At 38.5% G+C, this 26,411-nt stretch overlaps 2 protein-coding genes across 3 annotated transcripts in view; one reads left to right on the forward strand and one right to left on the reverse strand.

Moving 5' to 3' along the window:
* On the forward strand, window positions 1-17,726 carry LOC135686065 (uncharacterized). The gene is made up of 3 exons (XM_065202215.2): window positions 1-960; window positions 12,837-14,149; window positions 15,039-17,726. The coding sequence occupies exons 1-3, from the start codon at window positions 123-125 to the stop codon at window positions 16,092-16,094; spliced, it is 3,207 nt and encodes a 1,068-aa protein (XP_065058287.2). The 5' UTR covers window positions 1-122; the 3' UTR covers window positions 16,095-17,726.
* The window catches only part of LOC135686066 (protein phosphatase 1H), a 23,543-nt gene continuing 2,805 nt past the window's right edge, over window positions 5,674-26,411 (reverse strand). Inside the window, exons 3-10 of one of the 2 annotated variants that reach the window (XM_089108850.1) lie at window positions 25,312-25,548; window positions 24,849-24,961; window positions 24,303-24,387; window positions 23,225-23,343; window positions 22,318-22,492; window positions 21,668-21,763; window positions 20,687-20,742; window positions 5,674-5,865 (exon numbers count right to left, since the gene is read on the reverse strand). In XM_089108850.1, coding sequence (XP_088964976.1) covers window positions 5,856-5,865; window positions 20,687-20,742; window positions 21,668-21,763; window positions 22,318-22,492; window positions 23,225-23,343; window positions 24,303-24,387; window positions 24,849-24,961; window positions 25,312-25,548 — 891 coding nt within the window. In that variant the 3' untranslated portion in view covers window positions 5,674-5,855. Of the gene's footprint in view, window positions 5,866-17,995; window positions 20,032-20,686; window positions 20,743-21,667; window positions 21,764-22,317; window positions 22,493-23,224; window positions 23,344-24,302; window positions 24,388-24,848; window positions 24,962-25,311; window positions 25,549-26,411 lie in introns of those variants that run through there. The other variant, XM_089108849.1, reaches the window with a different exon arrangement.

A 26,411-nucleotide genomic window follows, 5' to 3' on the forward strand; every position in this document is an offset into this window, starting at 1 on the left:
AGCAATACATGGTTTTTGTGAATACAATGTTTCATTCACTTTAAACAGTGTGTCAGTCTTGCCCGGGGCTCAGTCGAATTAGACTCTCTGCAAGTAGTAGCAAACTTGTTACCTTGTAAACGATGCAGTGGATGATGACGTTCTTTGAAATCCAGCCATCGTGTGCTCTGTTACTAACAGCCTTCATTTTGAGATATCAGTACGTCACAACCGAAGACTCCCATGTATCAAACGCCAATTACATCCGTCACTTCAGCGGAAAATGTCTTCGGTATAATCAAGCTCGGGGAAGGCTTGAATATGATCAGCTTTGCACTGAGAGATTTGAATGGAAAGAGGGAGTGCGTCTCGTTCATGTGCGCACAAAAAAATGTCTGACTGTCAATGGGACAAGTGATGGGAGTTTCTTGTCGTTGTCACACCAATGCAATGATACCAGTGGCATGTTCCAATACGACGAAAGAGCTCGTGCGATCATACACCTCTTCACCGGAAAATGCTTGCATCCAGAAAATGAAATCGCCGACATCACCATCGGCACACCAGTTGTGTTAAAAACAGGCTGCAGCCAAAACGCCAGCAAATTTTACTTCAGAAAGAAAGCCTACTACATCATTCGGCATTACGGTGGACTATGTTTGCTCTACATAGATGCAAAGGAGGTTATAAAGCTAAGAAATGAGATCGCATGTGATCGTTTTGAGTACATTGATGGTAAACATTTGAGACATGTTAGAACAGGGAAATGCGTCATTTATTCAAGCTCGAACATCCGACTGACTGACGACTGCAGCTCGCCAGCGACAGAATACGAAACGAATCAGAATTTACAGTTGCGAAATGGTGAACAATGTGTGCAACCATCTTCTGGATTACCGAATCCTCCTGTTTACGATTTGCTTTTGCTGACGCAGTGTAGCCACGAGAACAAGTTTAAGTTCAATTTCTACGACGATAAAGGTACATGAAAAATATATTCTATTCTAAAGATTTAACAACCTATAAACACCATGAGTCCCTAAGATCAAGATGCAACAAAATTCTTCCCCTTAAGTAAACTAGCCCTACAGTGATAGGTGCCAAAAATATTATGTCACTGGGTCACCTTCCAATACATCCTTCACCCCCTTTACCTAAATGCCACCGTCGTGTTTCTATGACAACGGATGAACCAATTTTGACGCACGATAACGAACCCTTTGTTCGCAATCCACAACGACGAAACGTAGTTTTGCGGCGAAGTCACATGGCGAGAATGCAGCGCAATCACGTACTCGACTTATTTTTTTTTTTTTTTTATATATATATAAAGCCTTGGCCAAACTGGGCAACATTGTTGCCCGACAAAGTTGCTCGAAATTTTGTTAATTTTTTCGTCGCCGAAACATGGTGGCCAAACTGGGCAACATTGTCGTGCAGCATCTTTTGATGATGTTGTCAAAACAGCGTCCAAATATGATCTGATATGATCACTCACATATGATCAAAACAGCGTCCAAATATGATCACTCTATGGTCGAGCACGCTGGTAGCATTTGGCTGATTTGTTTTTTCAAAGAGCTTGCATTTGGACTTGTTTGAGACGAGACTTTTTATTCTTCCTAAACTATTCTTCTACTCCATGGTTTTCTTCCCATTCGGTACAATCAACTTGAAAGCTTAAATTTTGACAGGCCAAATTCATTTGAATCGAGTAGAGCATACTGTTTTGCAATACATCACTGTGCAAGTTGGTTTTTCAGATGGGAAATTAAGGTGAATTGTTGCCCGACAATGTGGCCAAACTGGACAACATAGAGCTGAGCAACAAATGTTGCCGAAAAATGTTTGAGCATGTTCAAACATTCGAGCAACAAATTTCTTGATGAATTTGTCGGCCGACACGGTGGCCAAACTGGACAACATTTGAGCAACATTAGGAATTTGAGGATGTTGCCCGACAATGTTGCCCAGTTTGGCCAAGGCTTAAGGCTTGTAGGCCGAAATGGCCCATCGCCATTTCGATTCAGAATTATAACGACTTATAACGACGGCGCACAGTGGCGCAACCCACGTAGGTTGGGGGTAGATCAACCCCTAAGGCTCCTCAAGCTTAATAAAGTGCACGATACAGGGTTGTTTGCATTAGTCGGTGTGAAAAGTGATTTGGCAAACAAATGTTTCCCAGCTAACCTGTTACATAAAGACACCGAGTTAGGCGCTAGATGTCCAACTCGGGTCATGCTGCGTACAGCCGAGTGAGGCAAATTTGTTTACTTCCGCCATTTCAAATAGTGGCAAAAAGCGAGCTGCAATAGGGTTCAGTATGGAAAATTGCTTGTTTTAATGAATGATTTTCGCGTGGCCAGGCCTCATTAATCTACGCGAGCGCGCGAGCGGCGCTCGCAGGCACAAAAGTTCATTCTCAGCAATTTCTGCAGGCACATTTCTGAATCGATTTTATCTACCTTTATTGTATTACAGTTATGCTTTCTTTAAACATCTTTCTTGGTATTGAAATTGAACGGTCAAATAGAATATAAAAGGTAAAAGTTGTAAGTCCTAATTACCAAAATGAGGCAAGGTCCTTACTCTAAAGGCGCCATTTGATTCTCAAAATCAAATTGGCTATTTGTCTCTTTTCCTCTCTTATCTCTTGGTGGAAGAGATCGCTTGCAATTATTGTATTGCTTTATTCAGAGTATTGAGTTATGACTTGTAAAACTCATTCGTGCATAGTAGGCTGAAGAAAGCACACTACCTTCAAGTTAAAGTCTTCAAGCTTTTGAATCTGGTAGCTATCGATTTCTGACGTATTTGAGCAAAATTTCATTGTACACCTCCAAACAATTCATCAAAAACAAAAATTTTCAATAATTTGTGACAACCAAACAAGCTGCAATTTCTTCAATATTTGGAGAAAAAGCATTTTCATATTGAATTAATCAAATCTTACAAGCATGAAAGACCCAAAGCTCAAAACGGAGTATCCTTATAAAAAAATACTTTTTATAATAAGATATTTCAACGAAAGTAATTGGGAATCTTTCATCGACGTTGCTAAAACGAGGAACAAGCGGAACAACCTAGTAACAAGCGGAACAACCCAGTAACAACCCAGTAACAAGCGGAACAACCCAGGAACAAGCAGAACAACCCAGTAACAAGCGGAAATGTGAATTAATTGTTTAGTAAATACCACATGGGGGCGTTTATAATCCAACTCTCTGAAGTTTGTGTGGGCTAGAACTATCAAGAGGCCGTCAATCATGTCTTCATCAGTTTCGGAAGCTTTGTGATTTTGCCAACGGACAGAGAGAATCTATCGACCCCGGATCGGGACGAAAAATAAATAGTAAAGCATGCCTAAAGGGGTATGGGGAATGCTCCCCCAGAAATTTTTTGAAAATGGTGGCTGCTCTGGTGGCTATTTTGGTTGCTAAAATAGCTATGCTGGGTAAACTGCTCTGGCGGCAGTGGCTAAGATAGAGGGAATCAGAGGGGGGCAACAAAACCCTGTAGAGCTAGACCGAGGGGCAATTCACTCTTGAAAATTGCTTACAAGATTTTACCAAAACAAAAGGATTTCTAGGGATTTTCAGATAAAGCAATAGGATTTTTATAAAAGGTGTACAAGATTTTCTTGGAGTGATTTGCCCCTCGAGCTAGACTCCTATTTTGTCGGAAAACCTCTGGTCTTCTGGAAATTTTCTATGTTTATCTACTTGCCATGTTTTATAGGAAGGAATTTAAAGCTAAATGAAAAAAAGAATATCTGAATATGTCAAAATATTTATTTATTTCAGTTCTGATGTCGTTATATTTTGTGTACTTAGATATGATTGTATTTAGAGTGTATTATGGCTCTTCAACTAATTTTATTTAGATAAATAAATTTTTTTATGATGATGATGATGGAAACGCCAAACATCGGTTGCGTGTTTGTCACCCTACCATCAAAATTTCACGATATTGCGCCATTCAATCGCCTGGGGAGAAAAATGACATTGATGTGCCTACAAGAAAAATCATGCCCTGTTGTGGGATAAAAGTCGGAAAATCCAGGAACCAGGAAACTGATGGTTTGCCTAGAATCATTTTTATTGAGGCGGAAAGTTAACCTCTTCTTTAATCCAAATTATAAGTTGTAAGAGGTTGCCCATTGTATTCCTTCCCATGCAGTACATTGTTATAAAGGAAACATACTACAGTAAGACAATTATTGGTGGGGCTTCAGAAACCCCCCCCCCCCCAGCCCCCCGGCTCCGACGGGCCTGAAAAATGTGATTGCAACAGGGCTACATGTACAGATTTACACTATGGCATGCACATCTATTTGCAACAGTGTGTCTGTTGTGATCGAATGTATACGCATGCTTTACTATTTATTTTTCGTCCCGATCCGGGGTCGATAGATTCTCTCTGTCCGTTGGCAAAATCACAAAGCCTCCGAAACAGACGAAGACATGATTGACGGCCTCTTGATAGTTCTAGCCCACACGAACTTCAGAGAGTTGGATTATAAACGCCCCCATGTGGTATTTACTAAACAATAATTCACATTTCCGCTTGTTTCTGGGTTGTTCTGCTTGTTCCTTGGTTGTTCCGCTTGTTACTGGGTTGTTACTGGGTTGTTCCGCTTGTTCCTCGTTTTAGCAACGTCGAATCTTTCATAGCTATCTTTCATAACTTCGAAATGAGGAAAGACCCAGTGTAATGTCGAAATTCTTGCAACCTTTGCCAACGAAGCGAAAGCAAAATCCTATAATTCACAAACCTTGAAAGATGATGTAAACAAAACTGCTCCATTTAATGTAAAGCGTTCAAGATATTGGAAAGCGTTTTGCTGAAGATGTCTTTATTTGAGAAAATCGATAACAGCGATAGGGCTACTTGACAACCCAAAACAACTCGTACAGATAAAAACTGGATTATTATGTACATACTATAGTGCTAGTAGCATTCATTGTGTCATTTGTTCAGTTTTATGTGTAGTTCATGATGATATTGATATGGCATCTGCTTTTGACAAACGTCAGTTGGTGTAACAGTACTGAGCATAACAGGGAGGTTCTCCATTTATCAATCTGACTATAAATTGCATCCTATTTTACATGCAGGCTCGCAGGCACATGCACATTAATACTCAGCTTTGCGCTCGCAGGCACAAGATATCATTAATGAGCTCTGATCGTGGCTAACAACTATTTCAGTGCCTTTTCTGATGCAACTCCTTAGAGGAAATATAAATCAACAACACATAACAAATTTTGGGGTTTTTAAACAGAATTTTAAAGAATATGGCTCTTTAAGTTTATGCAGTTACGGGGGGAATATAGCAGTGGCCTGTCGTGTTTTTATGAATTGAAAAAGTATGTGCTTGCAGTTTTTATCTTCATATAAATTAAAAATAACTTTTTGAGTCTATTATCTAATAATATATACCATTTTAAATATATAATTCTTGAATTTTGCTGTCTGCCGTTTAGAACCTAATATGACGGAAGTAAACAAATTTGCCTCACAGCGTTCCTGTAAGTTAGACATGCTAGCCCCTTCGGCGCTTCTCTATCATTGAGAGACAAGTAGTTTTCATCTATAACGAGACCCTTTTTTATTAAAGAAAAATGTGCGAAGTCTAAAAGTATAGAACGTCTGTTTCAAACTCCACAATGTTAGATATATTTTTTGGATAAAATTCTCTCAAAAAAAAACTTAATGCTAGAGCATCCAAGAGTGAAGAAAAGAATTATTGAGCAGTATATTCGAATAGAATGAAAGTAGCTTTTTCATTCAGCAAATCCTGATAAAGCATTGAAGGCATCTCACGTCCAGCTGATGAATATTAGACTGTCCCGTTGAATTGACTGAAAAACTTACATCTGTCTGAAAAGAAAAACTTGATAACAATGTCGAAGAATATATAGAGGACGACAGAGGGAGGGTATCTATAATAACGACATGTTTCAGTCTATTGGCAGAGCCCGGTCGTCTTTCCATCTAGCAGTTTTGGAATCGATCTACATACAAACGAAAAAGCCGCCATTGTCAGTGGCGGGATGGCTATGTTTTCCCTGGGGTGGCCAAGTCGATTTTTGCGCCCTATCTATATATCGTGGTTATATAAAAGCATGTGTTTCTAGAAGGAAAATCGATTTTTGCAATTTGAATCCGAAATTTTATAAATAAGTTTTGATTAAGAATGCGAATATGAATGGAACAGTTATGTAATCCTAACATTTGACCTTCTCGATCGTGGTTCGGTAAAATATCAAGCTATTTTGAATTGACTTATTTTCGAGAGTCGGCCTATTTTCGAGGAAATACGGTAGGCAAAACATAAAATACTAATCAAAAGACATTTTATTCAATTACACTGATGTTTCATACAGGCTACTCGTTTAATTATATCCAGAAAACCAGCTTCAGAGTAAAATAACGTAGAGCAAATTTTTGTTTCGGACTCCTTAGTTTTTTAACTAAAGGCAACCTTAGTCCATTTCGCCAATGCTTATGGGCAATTTTATCAGCCTACTGTCATCGCATATATGATGTATGATATGCAAACATGTTTCAAATTTGTCATTCTTTAGTGGTTATTAAATAGTAGTTCTTTCAAAAACTTGAAAGTTTCAAGCATTGAATCGCACTATTGAATCGGACAGAGGCGGGACACAAAATTGGATCTGGGGCTAAGGCAGTGGCGTACCCAGGGCTGTAGTTGTAGGAGTCTGGGGCACAGCCCTAAGATTTGTTTGTTGACCACGCCCTTCAAACACTCGCAAATGTGGGGAAACGCCCTTTTGCGAAATTTGCCCCTATTATTGGATTCATGTTAGCTACGGTAAATAGCAAAGTATTTTACAATTGTTATTGACACAGGCATACAGTATACTACACACCCCATGAGTTTTACATCGTTTTTGGACAAATCTCGAGGAGCATATTTTAGAAAAGTGGGAGGTTCCGGACCCCCCTATCCCCCCCTTGGGTACGCCACTGGGCTAAGGGTCAAGTTTAGTGACAAAGGAGGACCCACCATGGTTGGGTCCAACGCGAAAGAAAATTTTTGAAATCAAGCCTTCTAGAATGGCTAAAAATGCATCTCGCAGACTAAAATTTAACAAATTACTACACCGCTCAGAATACACAGTTCGACCATGCTCAGAAAAACATTTTTTTTTATTTTTAGAAAAAATTTGGGAGGGGAGGATTCGTGTGTTGGATAAAGAAAGAAAGGGTGACCTTTGGTTCACATCGATGTTAATAACAAGAAGCTGTTGTATTGATTGCCAGGGTGCATTCCATGTACTTTGGCCCGAAGATCTTTGACGTACACTCAGGCTTTTTGGCGTTGCGAGTACAAATTAATAGAACAATTTTTTGGCATACGTAAAATCTTCGATGGTTGGCGTGCTAAACATGAAGCCACGTACATAGTTAACACGAAAACATATGACACAAATGTTGATTGGGTCATTGTAGAATCGCATGTTTTATTAGACTGTTCACAGCAAGTTACAGCGAAGTGTTCTACCCGTGCACGATCATTTTTGATGCTCCTAGCCAAATATTACAAGCAAAATATTTTGGCGCCCCCTTACCTCCATTTGCGCCCCTATTCAGGGGGGGTCATGGCCCCCCTGGTCCCCCCTGCCACCACGCCACTGGCCATTGTGTAGAAAGAAGGAGTTCGTTTTCTCTCTTGGACTCCAGAGGAAAATTTTCTTTAGGCACGCGGCACTGATTGGACAACTTCACCGGTCTTGTGCTTGCGTTTTTCTGATTGGCCTATTTTGATCCACAACTGGGTATATATTTTCCATAATGTCCTTTCGGAACCTTATTCTGACGTTTTATGCTCTGAGGAGTATCAGACAAAAAAGCTTTTATGTTAAAAAAGGTTTGCTTTTTTCAAAGCCATTTGCAAAACAAGTTGTTTAAGCCAAGGTTCGACATTCAACAATTTTTATGATTTTTATATTGATTTTGCATCAGTGCATGCCCGGAAAATTTTTCTTGGAATTTCTTGCTTGAAACCCTTCTTCGGATTCACCCCCATCAAAGCGATATTTACGCCCTAAAAATTCCAACTTGAAGTAAATGTGAACCAATTATGCACTCAAGAATTTATGCATACCGGAAATTGATGTTTCCTGGGATTTTATCGCTTGGGACCAAAACCATTCAATTCTAACACGAAAGATTATAGCGACCGCTTTTTACAACCATTGGATACAGATATCTGCAATTATCGAACCCTTTGCAGTAATTATTGGTGTTTGTTGTTATTATAAGTTGTAACAGCAAGTGTCTTGTCATCTGCATCAGTTGCAGTGATAGATAATGTGTTGTCATCAGCACAATTCCTTAGTGATCAATTATCAAGATAGTAAAATATCTTTTACGAAAATGTTAAATAGTAGAGGGCCAAGTATCGATTCTTGTGGTACTCCTTGCCCAATTTACCCTAGGTGCTGTAGTGTGATTTAACTTTGACATTTTGTGTTTTTGTCGGTGAGATAAACTTGCATTAGCAAGAGAAAACTTTGTTTTACTCTGTAAGCATGCAGTTTTTGAGAAATTGTTATTTCTGAATCATCTGGAGCTTTACTAAAGAATCATGGCTTCAGTTTTTTCCAAAGGTTTTTAGAATCAAGGATTCGGTCATTGCAGACCTTTGTGAAGTAACAAGATTTTACACGCTGTCTATTATTCGTACAGTGATTTCGCTGTTTCCTAAACTTCGCCAAGCTTTCTTTTGCTCTACATTTATCGTAGATACTTTTTAGTCTGGTTCGTAGTATGATAGTTTTTTGATGAAATTTGATAAGGAGCTTATTGTCGATTAATAATGCTGCCAAAATGATCTACAAAGCAATCGAATGCTCTATCTCCATTTTGTATGTATTTACAGAGGTAGATGGGTGCTAACAGTAAATCTTCGAATTTGCTAAAATCTTTATAATGTATAATCTTAAGTTGGCCGCACACGGCAGTCTTTTGTCTTTGAAAGACGAAGATTTTTGCCTTCACAGAGGGCGCACATGACAGATTTTCGTCTTTGAAGCACAGACAGGAAATTGCTTGTCGGGAAGTTGCAAGAGAACATCTTCATGTGATCAAAACTTAGTCGCTTATTGGCCACTCAATTTGTTGTTTGGATCCGCACACGGCAGACTTTAGTCTTTGTCTTCAAAGACCATCTTCAAAAATTAAACATGTTTAATTTCGAAGTCAATCTTTGAAAGACAAAAATCTTTGTCTTTGACAAGTGCATACGGCAGATTTCCGTCTTTGGAATGCTAAAGACAAAAATCTTTGTCTTTCAAAGGCAAAAGTCTGCCGTGTGCGCTGGGCTTTAAGCCTAGCGCACACAGCAGATTTTTGTCGCAAAAGACGAAGATTTTTGTCTCAAAAGACGAAAATCTGTAGTGTGCGGGGCAAAATCGCAAAGATTTTTGTCTTTTACGATTATCTTTGAGATCAAAAATGTTTGATATTTGTCTTTGTCTTTTACGACGAAAGACAAAAATCGTGCCATGTGCGGGGTCGAAAGACAAGTTTTTAATTTTTAAACCAATAAAACTTGGATTATATGGTCACGTGAATTCTGTGGAGCCTTTCTTTCCCGCCAAAAGAAAAAAGATCGAGAACGCCATGGAGAATACAGAAGACGAAGTCGGTATATGGACAGCAAGCAAAGAGGAGCAGCTTGTCGATCTGTGGCAAGAAAAGGCTTGTCTGTATATGGTTACGTCTCCAGAATATTCAGACAGAAACAAGAAGCTAGCAGCCCTGAACGAAATTGCAACTAAACTTTCTTCAAACAGTGAGTGAATAATTTTGACTAGCTAGCTAGGCTAGTCCTCTTTTCTTAGGCCTACTCAATTTGAAGTGAAACATTGCTGTACGAATTCATGTTTTATTCATTCTAGTGAATCAAGTAAAAAAAAGAATCGCATCTCTGCGCACGCAATATGCACGCTCCCGCAGAATCCCAAGCAGTGGAAGTGCACGACCAAAAAAGACGAAGAAGACTCAATGGATAGAAGACCGCCTTCAATTTTTAAGCCCATATGTATCCAACAGAGTGTCTATTTCTAATTTGCAGGTACAATACAACACTAGCTAGTTGAGTTCATTATTTTTTGTTGCAACCATACTATCTTGCCATGATACTGATCCAGATGTTGAGCAAAAATATTGTTTCAAAAGCTCACGCTGACCCTTGGCACTTAATGAACAGTTTCTGTTTTTTGTCTTCTGTAACTCAGTTAGAGATTTGTCTAATCTCCAGCTGCCTTGAAAAAGCTCATGGTTGTCTCTTTCACTGTCACATGCATTTTTATATGAAGGCTGCTCATCAATCAGCATGTTGTGCAGACAACAAATTGCCAGCACAATTTGCTTAGCCTTTTCAGGCTCCAACATAATCTTTGTCAGCATCACCCTGAACCTATTAGCCATGATACCAAAAGCGTTTTCGACAACCCGTCGTGCTCTAGAAAGCCTGTAGTTGAAAATGTGCTGTTCATGTAACAGTTGTCTAAATGGGAATGGTTTCATGATATCATTTCTCAAGGGAAATGCATCATCACCAATGATATGATAATGACATTTGATGCATGTTTCCCCAAATTGCTCAGCTTCTGGAAAGGCAATTGATTTGTCTTTCATCTGTTGATTTAGAGGCGATGTTTCAAAAAGTCCAGCATCACCATTTCTTCCACTTGCACCAACATCAACAAATATCAACTTGTAGTCATAACTTGCCAATGCTAGAAGGACTATGCTGAAATATCCCTTGTAGTTGAAGTACTCTGATCCAGACATTTTTGGTTGTTTGATTGCAATGTGTTTGCCATCTAATGCACCAACACAAAAAGGATAGTCCCATAAATTGTAGAAACCATCACTGATTGTTTTCCATTGATGAGATGTGCTTGGAATCTAAAATACAAAAATATTAAATTTTAGTCTTCAACTGAAAGTTTATCTGAGCCACAGCTTAACACTGGTGACAGTGACTGTGATGGAGACTTGGACGACAATGATGCCCCTGCTGCAGAGACACCAGTTTCAACAAGCAGGCCACTGGCTGCTGTTAAAAAATCAAAAACTGCAAAGCAGAAAAAGGAAGAGGAAGAACTCTCCATTCTGAAGTCTCTTGCATCATCATTCTCTGCAGATGAAAATTTAGCTGCAAAAAAGGATGCAAAGCCAAGCCCTTCAGCTGCCTTTGGGGAATACGTTACACATGCTTTGTCTGTGATGGATGAGAAAACAAGACTTGTTGCAATGAACAACATTCAAAATGCTCTTTTTCAGGCACAGATGGGCTCTTTCTCAAATGAATTCAACAACCCATATCATGCTGGTCAACATGCTAGAATGCAGTCTTTCAGGCAGTCACTTGACCAGCAAGATATGAGTGAAGGGCCATCGTACGGACAATTCTAATCTTTAAAATTCATACAGTATATTGCTTTCACTGCACTCTTCAATGTTATGTGAGTTGGTTTTAATTAGCACATTAAATATTGTATTGAAAACCAAAAAGTAGAAAACAAAAAATGTTATGTACCTTAAGATATCTATCCTTAAGATTCTGATAAATTGCATCACAAGTTTCGGTCACTATTGATGAAATTGTTCTTTCTCCAAGTCTATATGAAAATCCCAGGCTGTGAAATGACTCTCCTGTAAAGATATGCAACATCTTATTATACCAATCAATATCTAAAATGATATGATTACCTCAATTTCTCCATGTAAGATTATCAGATTTATGATTGCATTCATTTTGATGATACTCAATTCAAAATGCTCATTATGATTGGCATTAAAGGTGAAATGGTTTGTGAAAGATATCAATTAGTAAGAAGTATTGTCATTATTGTTATTAAGTATTGCTACGAACTCTGTAGAAGAAACATTTAGAATATTTAAAGTTATTTTTATTATTCACAAATATATTTTTACTTTTCTCATTTGTATCCTATATTTTCTCTTTGAATCAAGCTGGCAGACTATTGTGAAATCTCACCTGTTGCTAAGTATCGTAGTGTGACTGCAAGTCTTTCTGCTGCACTAATTGATTTTCGCATGTGAGTGTCTTTTCTTTGAATCATTGGTCTTACTTTGGCAAGAAGAGATTTGAAAAGGTCTTCGTTGAGACGAAAATAGCGTTGGTACATAGGTTTATCCTCCGATGCTAACTCCTGAACAAGATTCTGATATGCTCCCAGCTCATTTCTACGCTCAATCCAGGATTTCCCCCACATTCGTCTCGCAATTCGCCTCCTTCTTCTTCGTCTTATTAAAAGGATAATAGCCAACAGTGCTTTCTTTTTTGTCAAATTCATAACCTTTGTCAGTTTCTTGAGCAATTTTATTCGTGTTTGGAATTTTATTTTACGCGCCAAGAAGTTCAAACAATGTGAAAAAGAGGTCACAAAACTTAATCGAGGCACTAATCCGAAAAAAATCGTGCTGTGTGCGGGCAATCAGTTTTTATGAAAAAGACAAAAATCTTCGTCTTTTGCGACAAATATCTGCTGTGTGCGCTAGGCTTTAGGGTGTTGCTTTGGCTGCCAAGATTTCAGTTGTATTCAAAATAATCTATGAAAGTCATTTAGACAAGTTTCAAATGTTATACTGAAAAGGAAGCTTGTGGTTTGTTGAAATTATTCAAGCGTCAAAATGACCCTAACTAAGTTGGCTGCTTCGAATCGATCACACGTCGATCTGAAAATTAAACCGTAGAGCTTCACGACTAAAAGAATACCTAGAAAAGTATTTTCCTTCCACTAATTCATGACTGCATTAAAGATCATCTTGTTCTCTTCATTTAGATACACTCCAAGTTGAAATCGAATCAGAAAGCTGTGATGACATTCCATCTGGGACCTCTTGCTCACAATGCAAGGGTTATGTGACCGTGAACGGAAAACAATACAGCCCCAATTCTCCAGGGATAAACGTGGTTCTCTTTGATTACAGAAGTGGTTTGTTTGAAGAGAGAAGCAGCTACGCAATTGATGGCGGTCCAGGCGAAAGAGTGGAGCTAACAAGTTTCTTGAATAATCTTCCCGATGGAAAAATCCTTTTCTTATCAGCAAAGGCTTCAGTTTACATCGGTGACAATCTTGCAGTTGCATTGCAAAAGATTGGTGTATCTGCAACATTTGCCATTGAACCCCCTCCTACAACACGAATGTCTTTGGCATTTGTGGGCTTCACAGGGCAGGAGAGAAAAATTTGGGAGAAATCCATCAATAACCTTGGAGGCTCAGGAGGCTCGACTCTTCAAGTTACCATCAATACTTTTGTTGACCGTGATGGGGTAAATGATTGCTCAGATGAGCTGGGAATACGAGTGAAAAGAATCCCACAAGCAAGGTTTTTCGCAACGTCAGTGTTGAAAAGTGATGTTGACTTTCAGCCTTATGCTGCCAGCTTGCACCATAAAACCCAGTGGTGTTCCAAAACCTATAGCACAGTATCGAAAGAGTATTTGCAGGTGGATCTTGGAGTAGTAAAACTGGTCAGTGGTATCGCAATGCAAGGTCATTCATCAAGTTCTGATCGCGTCACAGAATTCCAAATACAATACAGCGAGAATGGTGTTTCATGGCAGTTTTATAAGGATCTTCAGAATTTAGAGCAAAAATTTAATGGAACAAGAACAACAAGACAAGCAACTGTAGATACAAAAGTTAGCTGGTTCCTCAACACAAGGGCGAGATTCGTTAGAATTATTGGAACAGCCAGGAAGTCGTCTTATTGGAAAAGTTGCTTCCGATTTGAACTATTTGGCTGTTCAATAGCAAGGAGCTTCTTAAGCGTTGAATGGACACCAGACTCCAGCAGCTATATTAATGATTCTTATAAGGGATCGATATCAACTTTTGGTACAGTTCAAGAGAATGTAACAGTAGGGATATCAGCATCTGGCGATAACCAAAGTTTGGCAACAAATATTGGTCAAATCCACTTGCTCAAGCTGAACGCATCTACCATTGTTGATAATGGAACGCTGCTGGAAGACACCGATGATAACACAATGGTTAAAGATAACATTAGGCAAATAAATAGTGCGGCAGTTGTACAGTTCGACATCAAGGAACAGAATTATCATGCATTTGATATTGACTTTGCTGGGAATGTAAGTCCGTTGGAGGCATTTTAGAAATGAAATCTGTGTTTATGCCGAGGGGCATATCACTCCAGGAAATCTCGTACACCTTTGGCGAAATTCCTTTTGTTTTCAAGAAAAGCCCGCCAAAAATCCCTATAAATCCTGTTGTTCTAGAAAATCTCATACAGAGTGAGACATCCACTGTTTCCCAGATAGAGTCAGACATCCCTCGGTTAATGCGACGAACATAGTCATAGTTAATGCTGGATGCCGTACAGGGCCTTTTTAACATACTAACTAGGGGTGCAATCCAGAGGTGGCGCCAGAAATCTTCCAACAGAGGGGCTGGAGCTTCCGACAGGGGGGCTAAAATTACTAAAATAAGCAGTTTTCGTACGTTATTTTGTCAAATTTGCTCCGACAATAACCTAAAATTTCCTCCAATGGGGGGGGGGGAGGGGGTCTAGATGCTTCCGACGAAGGGGGCTGTAGCCCCCCTAGCCCTCCCCTGGCGCCACCACTGGTGCAATTGCCCCTGCAGCCCCAGTGACTTTCAATTGTTTAAAATTATACGCTATTATCTTCCAAAAGGCTTTTGCAAATCGACTGAATTTACCACGTAAGCACAGGCTCTATCTTTGGTTTTAACATCTCTGAACAAGGCCAAAACAACAGTAATCCATTAGCAAAATCCATGTCTTTCACTGGCCAAATCTCAGCCAATTTTGAACAGATTCAAGTGATTTTGTTTATTTAGAAGTATTTTGTGATATTATTTTACGTTATGGGGTCAGAATTCTAAAATTCTAAAAAAAGATTTTCTTATAACATCACTTTGCCACTCTATAAACGCCCAGTCAAATAGTCTGAGCACTGAATCGAAAATTAACAGCATGCAAATGCTCTTGTCCCGCAGATACTGGATGATGGCCTTCCGACTGGTTATCGATATCTCACCATAACATCCGAAACTGGTGATGCAATTGCTGTCCATTCAGCGCCGTTTTTCGTAAGCAGATGGCAACGAGACCAAAGCATCCTCCAATTGAACGCCACGCATGAAAACGAGGAATGGTATACTCACAACAGTTTGCTAACTCTGAACCTTACGTTGTCACATTTGGCCGCACAGAGTCACGCAAATGCTTATGGAGTCAATATTATGATTTACTACAATAGCGAATTTCTCCAGTTCAAATCAATAGAGCTTATGAAAACAAGTGCCTTTACTCTGCCCATGTCTAGAAATGTAACAAGGCCCGGCCTAATCTTGATTCAAAATGATGCAGTTTGGTTACAGAACGACCAATTTTTGTCCATAAAATTTCAAGTAAGTATCCCAAAAGGTTTATCGAGGGGTGAAGACTGCAATGGAAATATACTTATCGAATTTTCGTACCACAACAACCTGGCAAAATTGAGCGGAACCGTGAATACCACTTTGGAACGGCCTGTCCCTTTTAAATGCAAAGTTAACCAAGCCAAAAACATCAAGGTAAAGTCTGTTCGTTTGCCGTCTCCTGAATTCAGCATGGTTTATGATGATATAAATCAGGATTTCTTCTTCTGCTTGCAAAAGAAGATATACATGACAAGAAATGCACCTACTTGCTTTTTACAGCAAAAAGACAAGACTTCCTGGGGAATAATTCCCTTCATGTCGACAGTGGAGGCCGTTGACGTTGAAAAGCGAATTCTTTATGGGCTTGACAGGGTGGGGAAATCATATGCCATATCTGTTTTTCCATATGCTGTAATGGATCAGATTGAGGATTCTGTTTGGACAGCAGTAAAAGATCAACCACAAACAAGAATATCAGTGAAGGCCAACACTTTGGATTTATTGCCTTCCAGCCCAGAAAACCCTATGATTATCTCCGTATCTGGCAAAGCATCATGGGCAGCGACAAAGCGCGGTATTCTAAAAGAGGCCAATGGGATATGGCAGCGAGTGACAAATTTTGTCTTGTGAGTGATAACTCTTTCAAGCAACGGACTATTCTACGCTAAGTACTCAAATATTAGCCAAAAGAAGCTTTGGTATTTTAAAACTCTCTTTGCCGTTATTTATTTCATAATAGAGAAACCATTATTATTTAAACTCAACAAATGAATCAAAAAATGAAAAATACCTTATTCCGACTTTATTTCTTTGGACATTATCCGACGTTTATACTCTGACGAGTGTCGGACGAAACGTATTTTAGTGCGACATACCGTAAATCGTCGAATTGCCCCCCCCCTCCTCGAATAAGCCCCCACCCTAGAACTAAAAATTATCAATAAGCCCCTCCCTGGAATAAGCCCCCACTGCTACTGTCAATTCTCGAATTGACCCCTCCATTTGATGATTTTTGCCATCTGAGGTTGCCTATGGCGTTTTATTGAATTACCACAACAAACTCATACTTTTGGTAAGAATTAATTAAATGCACAAAAAGAAATTCCCAGTAAAATAAAAGAGGTCTTTTAATAATGTCTTCTTAATGTCTACAATAATTTTATAAGTCAGCCCCCCTTGTATAAGCCCCCCTCGAATAAGCCCCCATCCAAAAATATAAAAAATAAATAAGCCCCCCAGGGGGGCGAATTCGAGGATTTACGGTATTACCGCTTTTTCGTGCTATTTTCAAATACTCCATTGAAATGACTGCACACAAGACAAGGCTAAACACCAGTTGGCTAGCTCAGTTTACCGAGACACATTTTGTCACAAGAATGCATTTACTTTAATTTATTTGATTTATTGCATTAATTAACGTATGTGCTTTTATTTTTTTCAATGGCCGATTCTGCAATTGCAAAGTAAGTTACGCAGTTATCAAGGACTATGAAAGTTATCATGAATATATGGCTTTACTTGAGAAAATAAGCTAATTATGGTAGGGCTTTTACAACGTATGAAAAGGGCGCAATTGCTCCTCTAGCCCTAATGATGATTCCCTAAGTAAAAAACTAGACAATCGTCCTCACTTGATAAATACAAAGACTCGATACCTCGGAGCTTTGGTCTCCGAAATATCTAGAATTTATTTCACCCAACACGTTGTAAAATAGGCCTTCTGTATGTGATCATGCTTAAGATTGATGTATCATGTTACTTCCTATTTTGCTGTAATGTATGGCTTTTTACACTGTTGACAGGAGTGGGATACTCTGTGTTGTCTCAGTTGAACAACGATATAAAAATATCTGCATAATTTGTATCTAGAATTCATTTCAGCCAACACATGTTGTAAGATAGGCCTTCTGTATGTGATCATGCTTAAAATTGATGTATCTTGTAACTTCTATTTTGCTGTAATATATGGGTTGTAACACTGATTTCATTCTGGATACTAAATGTTGTCTCCTCTGAACAACGATGTAAAAATATCTGTACAAATTGTATGACTAGTTCAGTATGCTATCCCAGCTTTATATTTCTATTCTCTTTGAACTGGTCCTACGACAACATAGTCAACTTAACACGCCCCATGTGGCACAAGCCATGCTTTCAAAAGAAAAGTAAAGCATTCATGAAAACGAGCAGCTGTGTTTCCATAAGACTCTGTTTGGTCCGTCTCACTATTAAACTTCCTCTCTAATAAGCTCCCCATTTGAAGAAAAGTCTATATTTTTATTAAGCCCCGCCCCCCCCCCCCCATTATAGATTAAAGACTGATGTTAAACTTCATGGCTAAAGTCATGCTTTCTAAAGTCAAAAACTAATTGCAATTTTCTGCCCTCATTTTCCTAACCCCTTTTGAGCTGACACAATGCATTTAGGTGTTCCTGGTACATCCAGTCCATCTTCAAGCATACTCGGGCCAACTGGTATGACAAATTAACCTTCGGGCTGAGGAAATTTTGAAAGCAAAAATCAAAGCACGATTGGCAAATGACTAGATTCTTTGTATTTTTAAGATCATGAAGACATTTGATGTCGTAACATCCTGGAGTTTTAAAATCTGCGATGGGATTAATTGCCTCTTCAATTTATTGAAATACTTTACCAAATTAAATACGCCCTCTGAGTACCTATGAAATCAGTTTGATTGCTCTCTGTGTATGCTATTCTGGACTGTTCGCTTTTGAATACGCCCGGTTGTTTAAACGCAACAAATCGATTTTTCAATGAAGATTTTTAAAATAACAAACTATCTGTTGTCAATTTCAAACATTGATAACTAAAAATTGAATGTCTTAATCTGTCAACCTCGTGCACTAAATTACCCCCTCACACAATTCTCTACACTTCCTCTATCTACAATCAAAAAGGTTGGAACCCCTCCTAAAAATCGATATTTATTCCCCATCTTGCCTAGAAACAACTTGCAAAAGAACTTAATTTCAGAGGTGACACCAGAAATCTTCCGACAGAGGGGTTGAAACTTCCGACAGGGGGGCTAAAAGGACTAAAATATGCAGTTTTCTTACATTATTTTGTCAAATTTGCTCCGACAATAACCTAAAACTTTCTCCGATGGGGGGGCTAGGTGCTTCCGACGGAGGGGCTGTAGCCCCTCCTAGCCCTTCCATGGCGCCATCACTGCTTAATTTGTCAACCATTTTCCAGCAACGTTAGGCTTAAGCAAATGCGACTGACTGAAAGCCAGCCACAATACAATGGTGGATTACTCGAATCACGAGGCAACAGAAGATTACCTAACTCTGACTTTTACGGATATTGATTAACTGGATTTTTATGGAAAAAGGATTCTGATATCTATGACTGACTCAACAAGACATATTTTCATTGATATGAATAACGATTTGCTGATATATAGACTAATATTACAGGAAAACAGAGGAAACAAGATGGTGATCACCAATCACAGTATCCCTTTTATCTGCTCCATGTGGAAAGTTGCAGCTAATGGCGGCGCCACAGGGGGCATTGGGGGGGGGCTGGAGGGATACATCCTTCCCAGCTCTCGGCAAGATCTATTTAGCATTTCGTTTAAATTCGATGAGAAAATCTTTGGAGTGAGGTAATATTTTGGTAAAGTATCCTTTGTGATGTAAGTCCAACATATTGAAACTGCCTTTATGTAACCGAAGCTCGAAATGGGAGCTCCCTGTTGGTAAAAGGGCGATTTCTCGCAGTTAAAAATGCGTGGCCAAAATTTATATTGTGTCCCCGGACAGCCTTTTGACCACTGGGTCCAGTTTGTAATAGATGCAGGAGTCAAAGGCCTAAGGGTGCATTAAAGAGAAGGCAAAGATACAAAGGGGGAAGTGGTTGGGACAGAAGTACATCGTTTCTGCACCTAAATCATAAAAATCTCCCGTGCGCATGATAGAGAGCTTTCAATTGTTTGGATAAGGATCGAAACGATTGAGAGCAATAAAGGTATTTGCCGGAATAAGTGGGGAAAAATGCAGCCTGCGTATATTATTATATTCCTAAACATCCCTGTGATCTGTTATTACAATTTTTTACAATTACTATTCTGACGAAAAAGAAGATTTTCTGTGCATTATTCAAAGTTAAAGAATTTTTTTAAAGATTCTATTATGAGTTAAGTTCAGAATTGGATTCTTCGGGTGTCTTTTCTGTGGCTGTTGAAGGAGTTTCCTTGCTTTCAACTTCGTTCCGCTTTATTTCGTCGCTTCCATCCTCGTTTTCATCATTCGTTAACTGTTCCGCGTTATTGGCGTTTGATTTGTCAGCCAATGCATTTCTGGTCTGTATTTCAACCTCATCCCTGTTCACGTATTTCTTAGCAAAAGACCCATCCCTATAAATTTTAGGATCTTGCTTCTTCATATTCACATAGCTTGCTAGATCTTCGTGTCTCCCCAACGGTACAACGAAGACAGAAATATCGTCATACGAGGCTGCCTCGTTGTTTCTAGTTCTCCATCCACGTTCACTTAAAGTGCCCCGAGCCTCGTCTACAAGGGCCTGTGCAGCAACAATGTACCTTGAGGTAGGAAAATTTCTGTTATCATCAGATGTGTGAGATACAACGGGAATGTCTTCTTTCATATAGTTCCAAATCTGAAGGGGTACTACACAACCATATCGGAAAAATCCCAGAATGAAACCTTTTCTATAAACACAAACATTTGAAGAATAATTGCATCATCAAGTTGATGTTGAGTTTCCACATCATTGTTTCATATGAAAGAGTATCCCAGTAGTTTCCTAGAGCTCGTCTCCATTATGGGTGGACTTGTTGTGTAGGATTATCGGCCATCAAGCCACGATGACACGATACTTACATGGCACAATCAACAGGGAAAGAAAGATTTTACACTACGAAGCCTTAAGGTTTTTTTAATAGTTTTCAACCTTATTTTCCAGCTCAAAAAGTTGACATTGTCAAATAAGAGGTGAGAGGGCAAAGATCCCATTGTACTTCCTCAACTGGCAGCAAACATGAATTGATTAACTTCCCAAGGCATGGAACGTACCTTATATCTGAAACATATACTAATCAAAGGTAAAGTGAATATACTAGCCAGTGAGGCGTGTATCCACCCGTGATTCATGGCTATCGAAACCTTTCAAAATGATAACAATATACAAATACAATGCGAATAAGCATCCTAGAACTTAATAACAACAAATCATACCTTCTAGGCTCAGTAAGCGGCTGTTGCTCAAATTTCTCTTTCAAGATTTTGATTACCTGCAAAAAACACTTAAAATGCTTCACTGAATTCGACTAAAACCGGATTCGCTAAACCAATTTGTTTCTGAAGTAAGAGCAATAATTCTGCGAAAATTGATGGAACAAATTCGAACAAATACACAAAAGATTTCACAGATTTTAAAAGTTATCCCCCTCCCTCCGTTACATTGATGTTTGTTATCAATGGTGCATGGTTGTCAGTGAAAATCTAACTAGTACTGGAAACGTACACACTTCTTAAGAAATAGACAAAGACACTTCTTATGAAGGAATCAGCATTTTAGGGAGAGGGGGGAAGAATTTAGCGACAGCGTTGAAAATTTATGGAGGTAGTTGAATCATGGGGTTCTCAAGTTTTGTACGCGAATATCGTCCTGTTGCAACTATTTTTGGCAATACGTAAACACGGAAAAACTCTTCTAACTTAACAAAGGGTTTACGAGAAGGAAGGTTGGAAGCCTGGGATAACAGAGACAATGGTTCTATAAAGGAGCATTGGTAGAAAAAACGAAAAGAATTGAGAAAAAAGAGAGGAAAAAAAGGAATTGAACTAGTTCGAAGTTCTGTGCTGTGCAAAAGTTCTTGAAAAGCTCAGCCTCCTTTGTCAAAATTAGGAGAGATTTTCAGGGAAGGGGGCTCGTTCCCCCCTTTAACAGCCTGGATATGTCTGGTTGGGCAAATTCCTGGACCCCTTTTTTATGCTTTCGTTTTTCCGACAATTAAAAGCTTCCTATCAATCATTTTGAGCCGGTTAAAAGCTTGAATAATTTTAAACATGTCCAAGTATAAAGGGTGTGGTCACGGTTGTTGTCATGATTGTGGTCTTGGGTGTGGCTTCCATAAGTTCACTACATTACAGTCCTCCTTACTAACTTTTTAGGACAGCCCCCCTGCCTTTCACAAAGCAAGTCTCAATACCAACCTCTTCGCTGTTAAATCTTTCCCATAATCCATCGGACGCCATAACCAATACGTCATTTCCGCTAAAATTGTTTCCCTTCAAATCATAAACTTTCACCTGTTGGGATACAAAGTCACTGTCACAAACTTATTACATATGTCTCGAATATTAAGATTGAAAAACATTTTTCCCCTTCGGTTTTATCTTTCCAAATCCCTCGCCAATTCAAACATTGCTATTGGCAGTTTCAAATCAACAAAAAAGAAAACAAAATTCACGGCTACGGTGAACCACATGCTTGGTTACTAAAACGTGGACTATCAAATAGTTTCAGTCTATAGGCGGGGTCGAAAATCCAGACCAGCTGCGGATGTCTGTCACAAGAATAAAACTACGGAGATAACTTCTGATAGTAATTCTACAGCTTACTCATTTCACCACAAGATGATTGCTAAAAGAAAGTTATTTAAAATAAAAAAATAGGAGTTGACAAATTTTGGAATTCTCAAATGTCATTGCTGACCAAATCAAGTAAATATAAGCGAAATAAGAATCAGCTTGGTGTGTAGCAATTCCTTAAAAGCCAACGGGATAAAGCCACGAAATACATTCACGTCTGAAAATTTTCACCAAATTTCACAAATCATTCTACAAACCACATCGACAGTTACCTCTGGATTTGCCGTCATAAATGGCTTGATCTTCAACCCAGCACAATACGGAAACTCAATATCATGGTCTCCAAACCCCCGTGTCACGCTTATTGTATCGAGTAATTTTGCCCTCTTTCCTTCTCCGCTCACAAGCTGTGGCTTTATGTCACTCCTGTCCACGACTTTCAACCCCCTGAAAAAATTCAGTATTTATATATGACAAAGTTTGCATGCACAAAAATGCTCGACTGACTAATGAACAAACTTCTTGTGCCAGGGGCATGCTAGGCATGATAAGATAGACTTAACCAATGAGGATCAGTGATGTGATTTTGCACGTGATCACTTACTGATCCTTTGTGTTATTGTCCTGTGACGGCTCAAACAAAAAATAAAGAGCACATAATAATTGATTAACAACTCAAAGCATGGAATAAACAAAGAAAAAGCAGCATTTTTGGCAAAATATTATTTACAATCAGCAGCTGCTGTATCAGGTCTTAACACCTGATGTATTTTTAAACAAGTTAGTCTTGTTTCCTTAAGGGCTGACAAATTTCAAACATAATTTTCTTTCAAATAAGGTTTAATTTTGAATCAGTAAAAAATTGCCAGTAAGAAAACAATGCTGTGCGTTCTACTGTTTCGTTGCCAAAGTTTTTCAGTCGGTTATCTTAGGGAAAGGTCTATAGCAACGCCCTAGCAAGGGAAAAGAGGGAGGGAATTAGAAGAGAGGGAGGTAAGACAAAGTTGGTTTATTTTGACTTTGAAGAAAGAAAGGTTATAAGAGTCTTGGAAGCAGAAAGAGGAAAGAGCATGACAAAGCTTTGAAAAATCTGGGAGACGCAACGTGAATATCAGCTCAAAGAATAAACCAAGAGAAACATGAATGCACTCTACAAAAACAAGTACACCAAGCACATACCATCCACTCATATGTCGATCCCTGTACAACTGTTTGGTTCCAAGGTGCTTTCTTCGAGGTCTGTGCTGGAACTGCAGTCGTGTAAACTCATCTCCCAAGAGGGCCGGCCTCATATAGGCCTTTGAAATGAGGAAAAGGCATTTAAATGTCTTGTATTCATGAAAGAGAGGTCTTAAAATGACAGATTAAATGATTGGGTCATTTCGTACAAAATCAACACTCTCAAAAACCTTGTATTCTCAGGTATTGATGCAAATGGGTGCACCAGTTAAAGGGGCCTGTGCAAACCAGCAGCCTTTGCGCGCTCGCATTTGTTCTGTTTTTCTAACTGTGATCTTCTATGCATGACAAAAATGGCGAGGAGAATTCGATGGGAAATCTTTGGTATTAATGTAGCGCTTCAGATCGCTTTGGATGGCATTTATTTGGTTTCATTTTGCGCGCAGCTTGTGCTAACAGCTTTCCACCATTTTCATGGACCACGAAAATGGCCGCCTTCCCTGCTTATGCCCGCAAAGGCTACTGGTTGCCCATGCCCCTTTAAGGTCAAAGCCACTGACAAACCCTTAAAAATTAATTGACATTTTTAGCTCAATTCCAGAGCTACAAGCATTTGAAACCTTTTAGGACCACAACCATTTCAGCATTTCAAGAAATATTGGAGCTACTAATAATAATTACTACTGCTTTTCTCCTCCTGAAAAGCTGTGTGATGGCCAATTGTAAAAGGCATAATGAGTTCAGGTTAAAGATGATTCAACTGGCTCTATAAAATCTACTGAAGTACTTCAATCTGCAATAACCTGCATGTTTTTATTTTCTCTTTTGACCAAAAGTACCTCCATCCCCAAATAATCTTTCTTTTACTTTCCCCAGCTTATAAACTAATGCAGCCCAAAAGTTCAGGATTGTGGTCATGGAATTCTAAGAGTAATGGCCAAGTTTGATCAACAGTGATTTCAAAGTGTGTTGATGTGAGTCAGGATGACCCTTTCTGCAAATGCTACATCTCTTAATTCAAATGTTAGACGAATAAAAAAAAGGTGATTAATTTGAAAAACCAAAAGCTAAAACAAACCAGATTTTGTATTCTTTGTCTTTCTGTTTCTGGTGTATGATCAAATGACATTTGGTGAGCATGGAAGTCTCTGCAGATGACAGCCCTTTGCAGAAAATAAAAACAGCAAATTTGGATGGGACTTTCAAAGATAGAAAGGTGTACTGAGAGAGGAAGAGAGGAAGAAGGTGAGAAGTCAAGAACGAAGGAAAGAAAGAAGAAAAGAGGGGAAGAAAGGAAGAAAAAATAAATAAATTTATGAATAAATAATAGGGAGAGAGATTGTGACTGAGTCATGTTTAATCAAAGACCTTTGTGAGCAGATAATATCCCTTCTTTAAAAATACACACAAGCCTATTATTGCTGAGAAAACAACCCTTCGCAGATTTCAGCTATGGGTCACTGGCTGACTATGCTTAAAAATTAAAGACCAATATGTATCTGCAGATGACTTTTATGAAAATGAGGCTTTATTTAAAAAGCCTTCCGGCAATTAAGTGATACAACACAGAGTTTTGAAAATCCTGTGTTTCTTAAATGAGGCCAAAAGAAAATGAATGCCGTACCTACAATCGCCAGCATTTGCAACAAAAAGTTTACCCATTGTAAACAGAGCAACTAATGCAGTGCAGCCACCATCAATATAGTAATCCAGTTTTTCACTCTTTATCCTTTCATCCTGAAGAGCGAATGAGGATAAATAATTTAATATTTTTTGATGAACCAAACAATGTCTTTAAAAAGTAAAAGTGAAAATGTTTTGAATGGTCAAGTAGCACATTCCAAAAAAAATCTAGCTTAACAGTTGAGAGGTAGCAAATCTTCTGCAACACATTCTAAGTGTCTGAAGGTCAGTTGGTTCCTAGAAGAATAGTAGAAAGTGAATGGGCTGAAGTTACAGTTTCATCGTTTATCAAATTCAAAAAAAACTATGTATAACAGATAACTGATTTAAAATGATTCATTGAAAATGCCGAATTCAAAACAACTGAAAAAGATGATAAAACAAATTGTGGCACAAATTCTTACAAATTCAACAAATGCTTGCTCCAGAGCACCAGCAACCAGTTTCTCTGCATTCACATCTTGAATAAGGCCATGGTTTAAATAATTCTTGGCCAACTCCTCTTTATCAAGAATCAGCATGTGAGCAATCTCATTCAATTTTTCCTGGATGTGCTCGCGAAGCAGTGCACTAGCCATAAGCCCAGCTCCTATTCCAGCATGCCCGTCAAATATTCCAAAATATACACAGGGAATGGAATACTAATAAAATGGAAATATGAATATATATATAATTAACTGACATATCAAAAAGATTTAATTGCAACTGTATTGAATGATTAATTCAAGAAGTAAATGAAACAACCCTTTCCACAACGACGTTTTAGTCAAGACTACATAATAGTGAAAAGTGAATATGAAAAATAAGTTAATTTTCTTAATCTGTAATAAGAAAACATACAGCCTGTGAAATTTATCCCTGTGTAAGTTTGTAAAGACAGCTATAAAACAATATAATTACATCACAAAGAGCAAGTTACCAAGAAATTACACCACCCCAACATTGTCTTGCCAAACTTAGACAATAAGCACAAATTGATCGAGCAGATAACTAAGGGTTGTGTCCACAAACAAGTATTTGGAAATATATGATACTCATGGGGGTCTCAAGTCAAACATCTGTAAGATGCAGACAAAAAAAAAAATTTCTGAGAAAAGTAAAACTTGCAGTCTTTTATTATTTACAGTCTGCCTATCTGTGAACACAAGCTTTCCCATTGTAATTACCAAATTAATGCACCTTTTTAAAGCCTAAGTATGTAAAAAAATTGGCTGCAATCAACAATGTGCCAAAATAGGTTAAATATTATTTTGAACTTGACTTATTTGGCACCTTTAGTTATGATGAAGTAATCAGTAAGTTTGATGACACATCATTGCTAAGAAGACTTCTCATGCACTACAATCAGCATCTTAAAGGACAAGTGACACGCTTTTGGCGCCAAATTTTTTTTTTCTTTTAACTTAAAGTAAAATGCTGTATGAGAGTGTTGTTGAAATATTTTTCCTTTCTGATTTCATTTTCCTACTTAAAAACCCTTTTAAAATTTGTGGGAAATGAATCA

The sequence above is a fragment of the Rhopilema esculentum genome, chromosome 6, assembly GCF_057945365.1.
Source record: "Rhopilema esculentum isolate cy_ngs chromosome 6, ASM5794536v1, whole genome shotgun sequence".
NCBI lineage: Eukaryota > Metazoa > Cnidaria > Scyphozoa > Rhizostomeae > Rhizostomatidae > Rhopilema > Rhopilema esculentum.

What these genes read in the sequence shown, in the direction of transcription:
- LOC135686065 (XM_065202215.2), top strand. Translation starts at nt 123, where the DNA reads ATGCAGTGGATGATGACGTTCTTTGAAATCCAGCCATCGTGTGCTCTG. An exon ending in CAATTTCTACGACGATAAAG is followed by an intron (nt 961 to 12,836) that starts GTACATGAAAAA and finishes CTCTTCATTTAG; the next exon opens with ATACACTCCAAGTTGAAATC. An exon ending in ATATTGACTTTGCTGGGAAT is followed by an intron (nt 14,150 to 15,038) that starts GTAAGTCCGTTG and finishes CTTGTCCCGCAG; the next exon opens with ATACTGGATGATGGCCTTCC.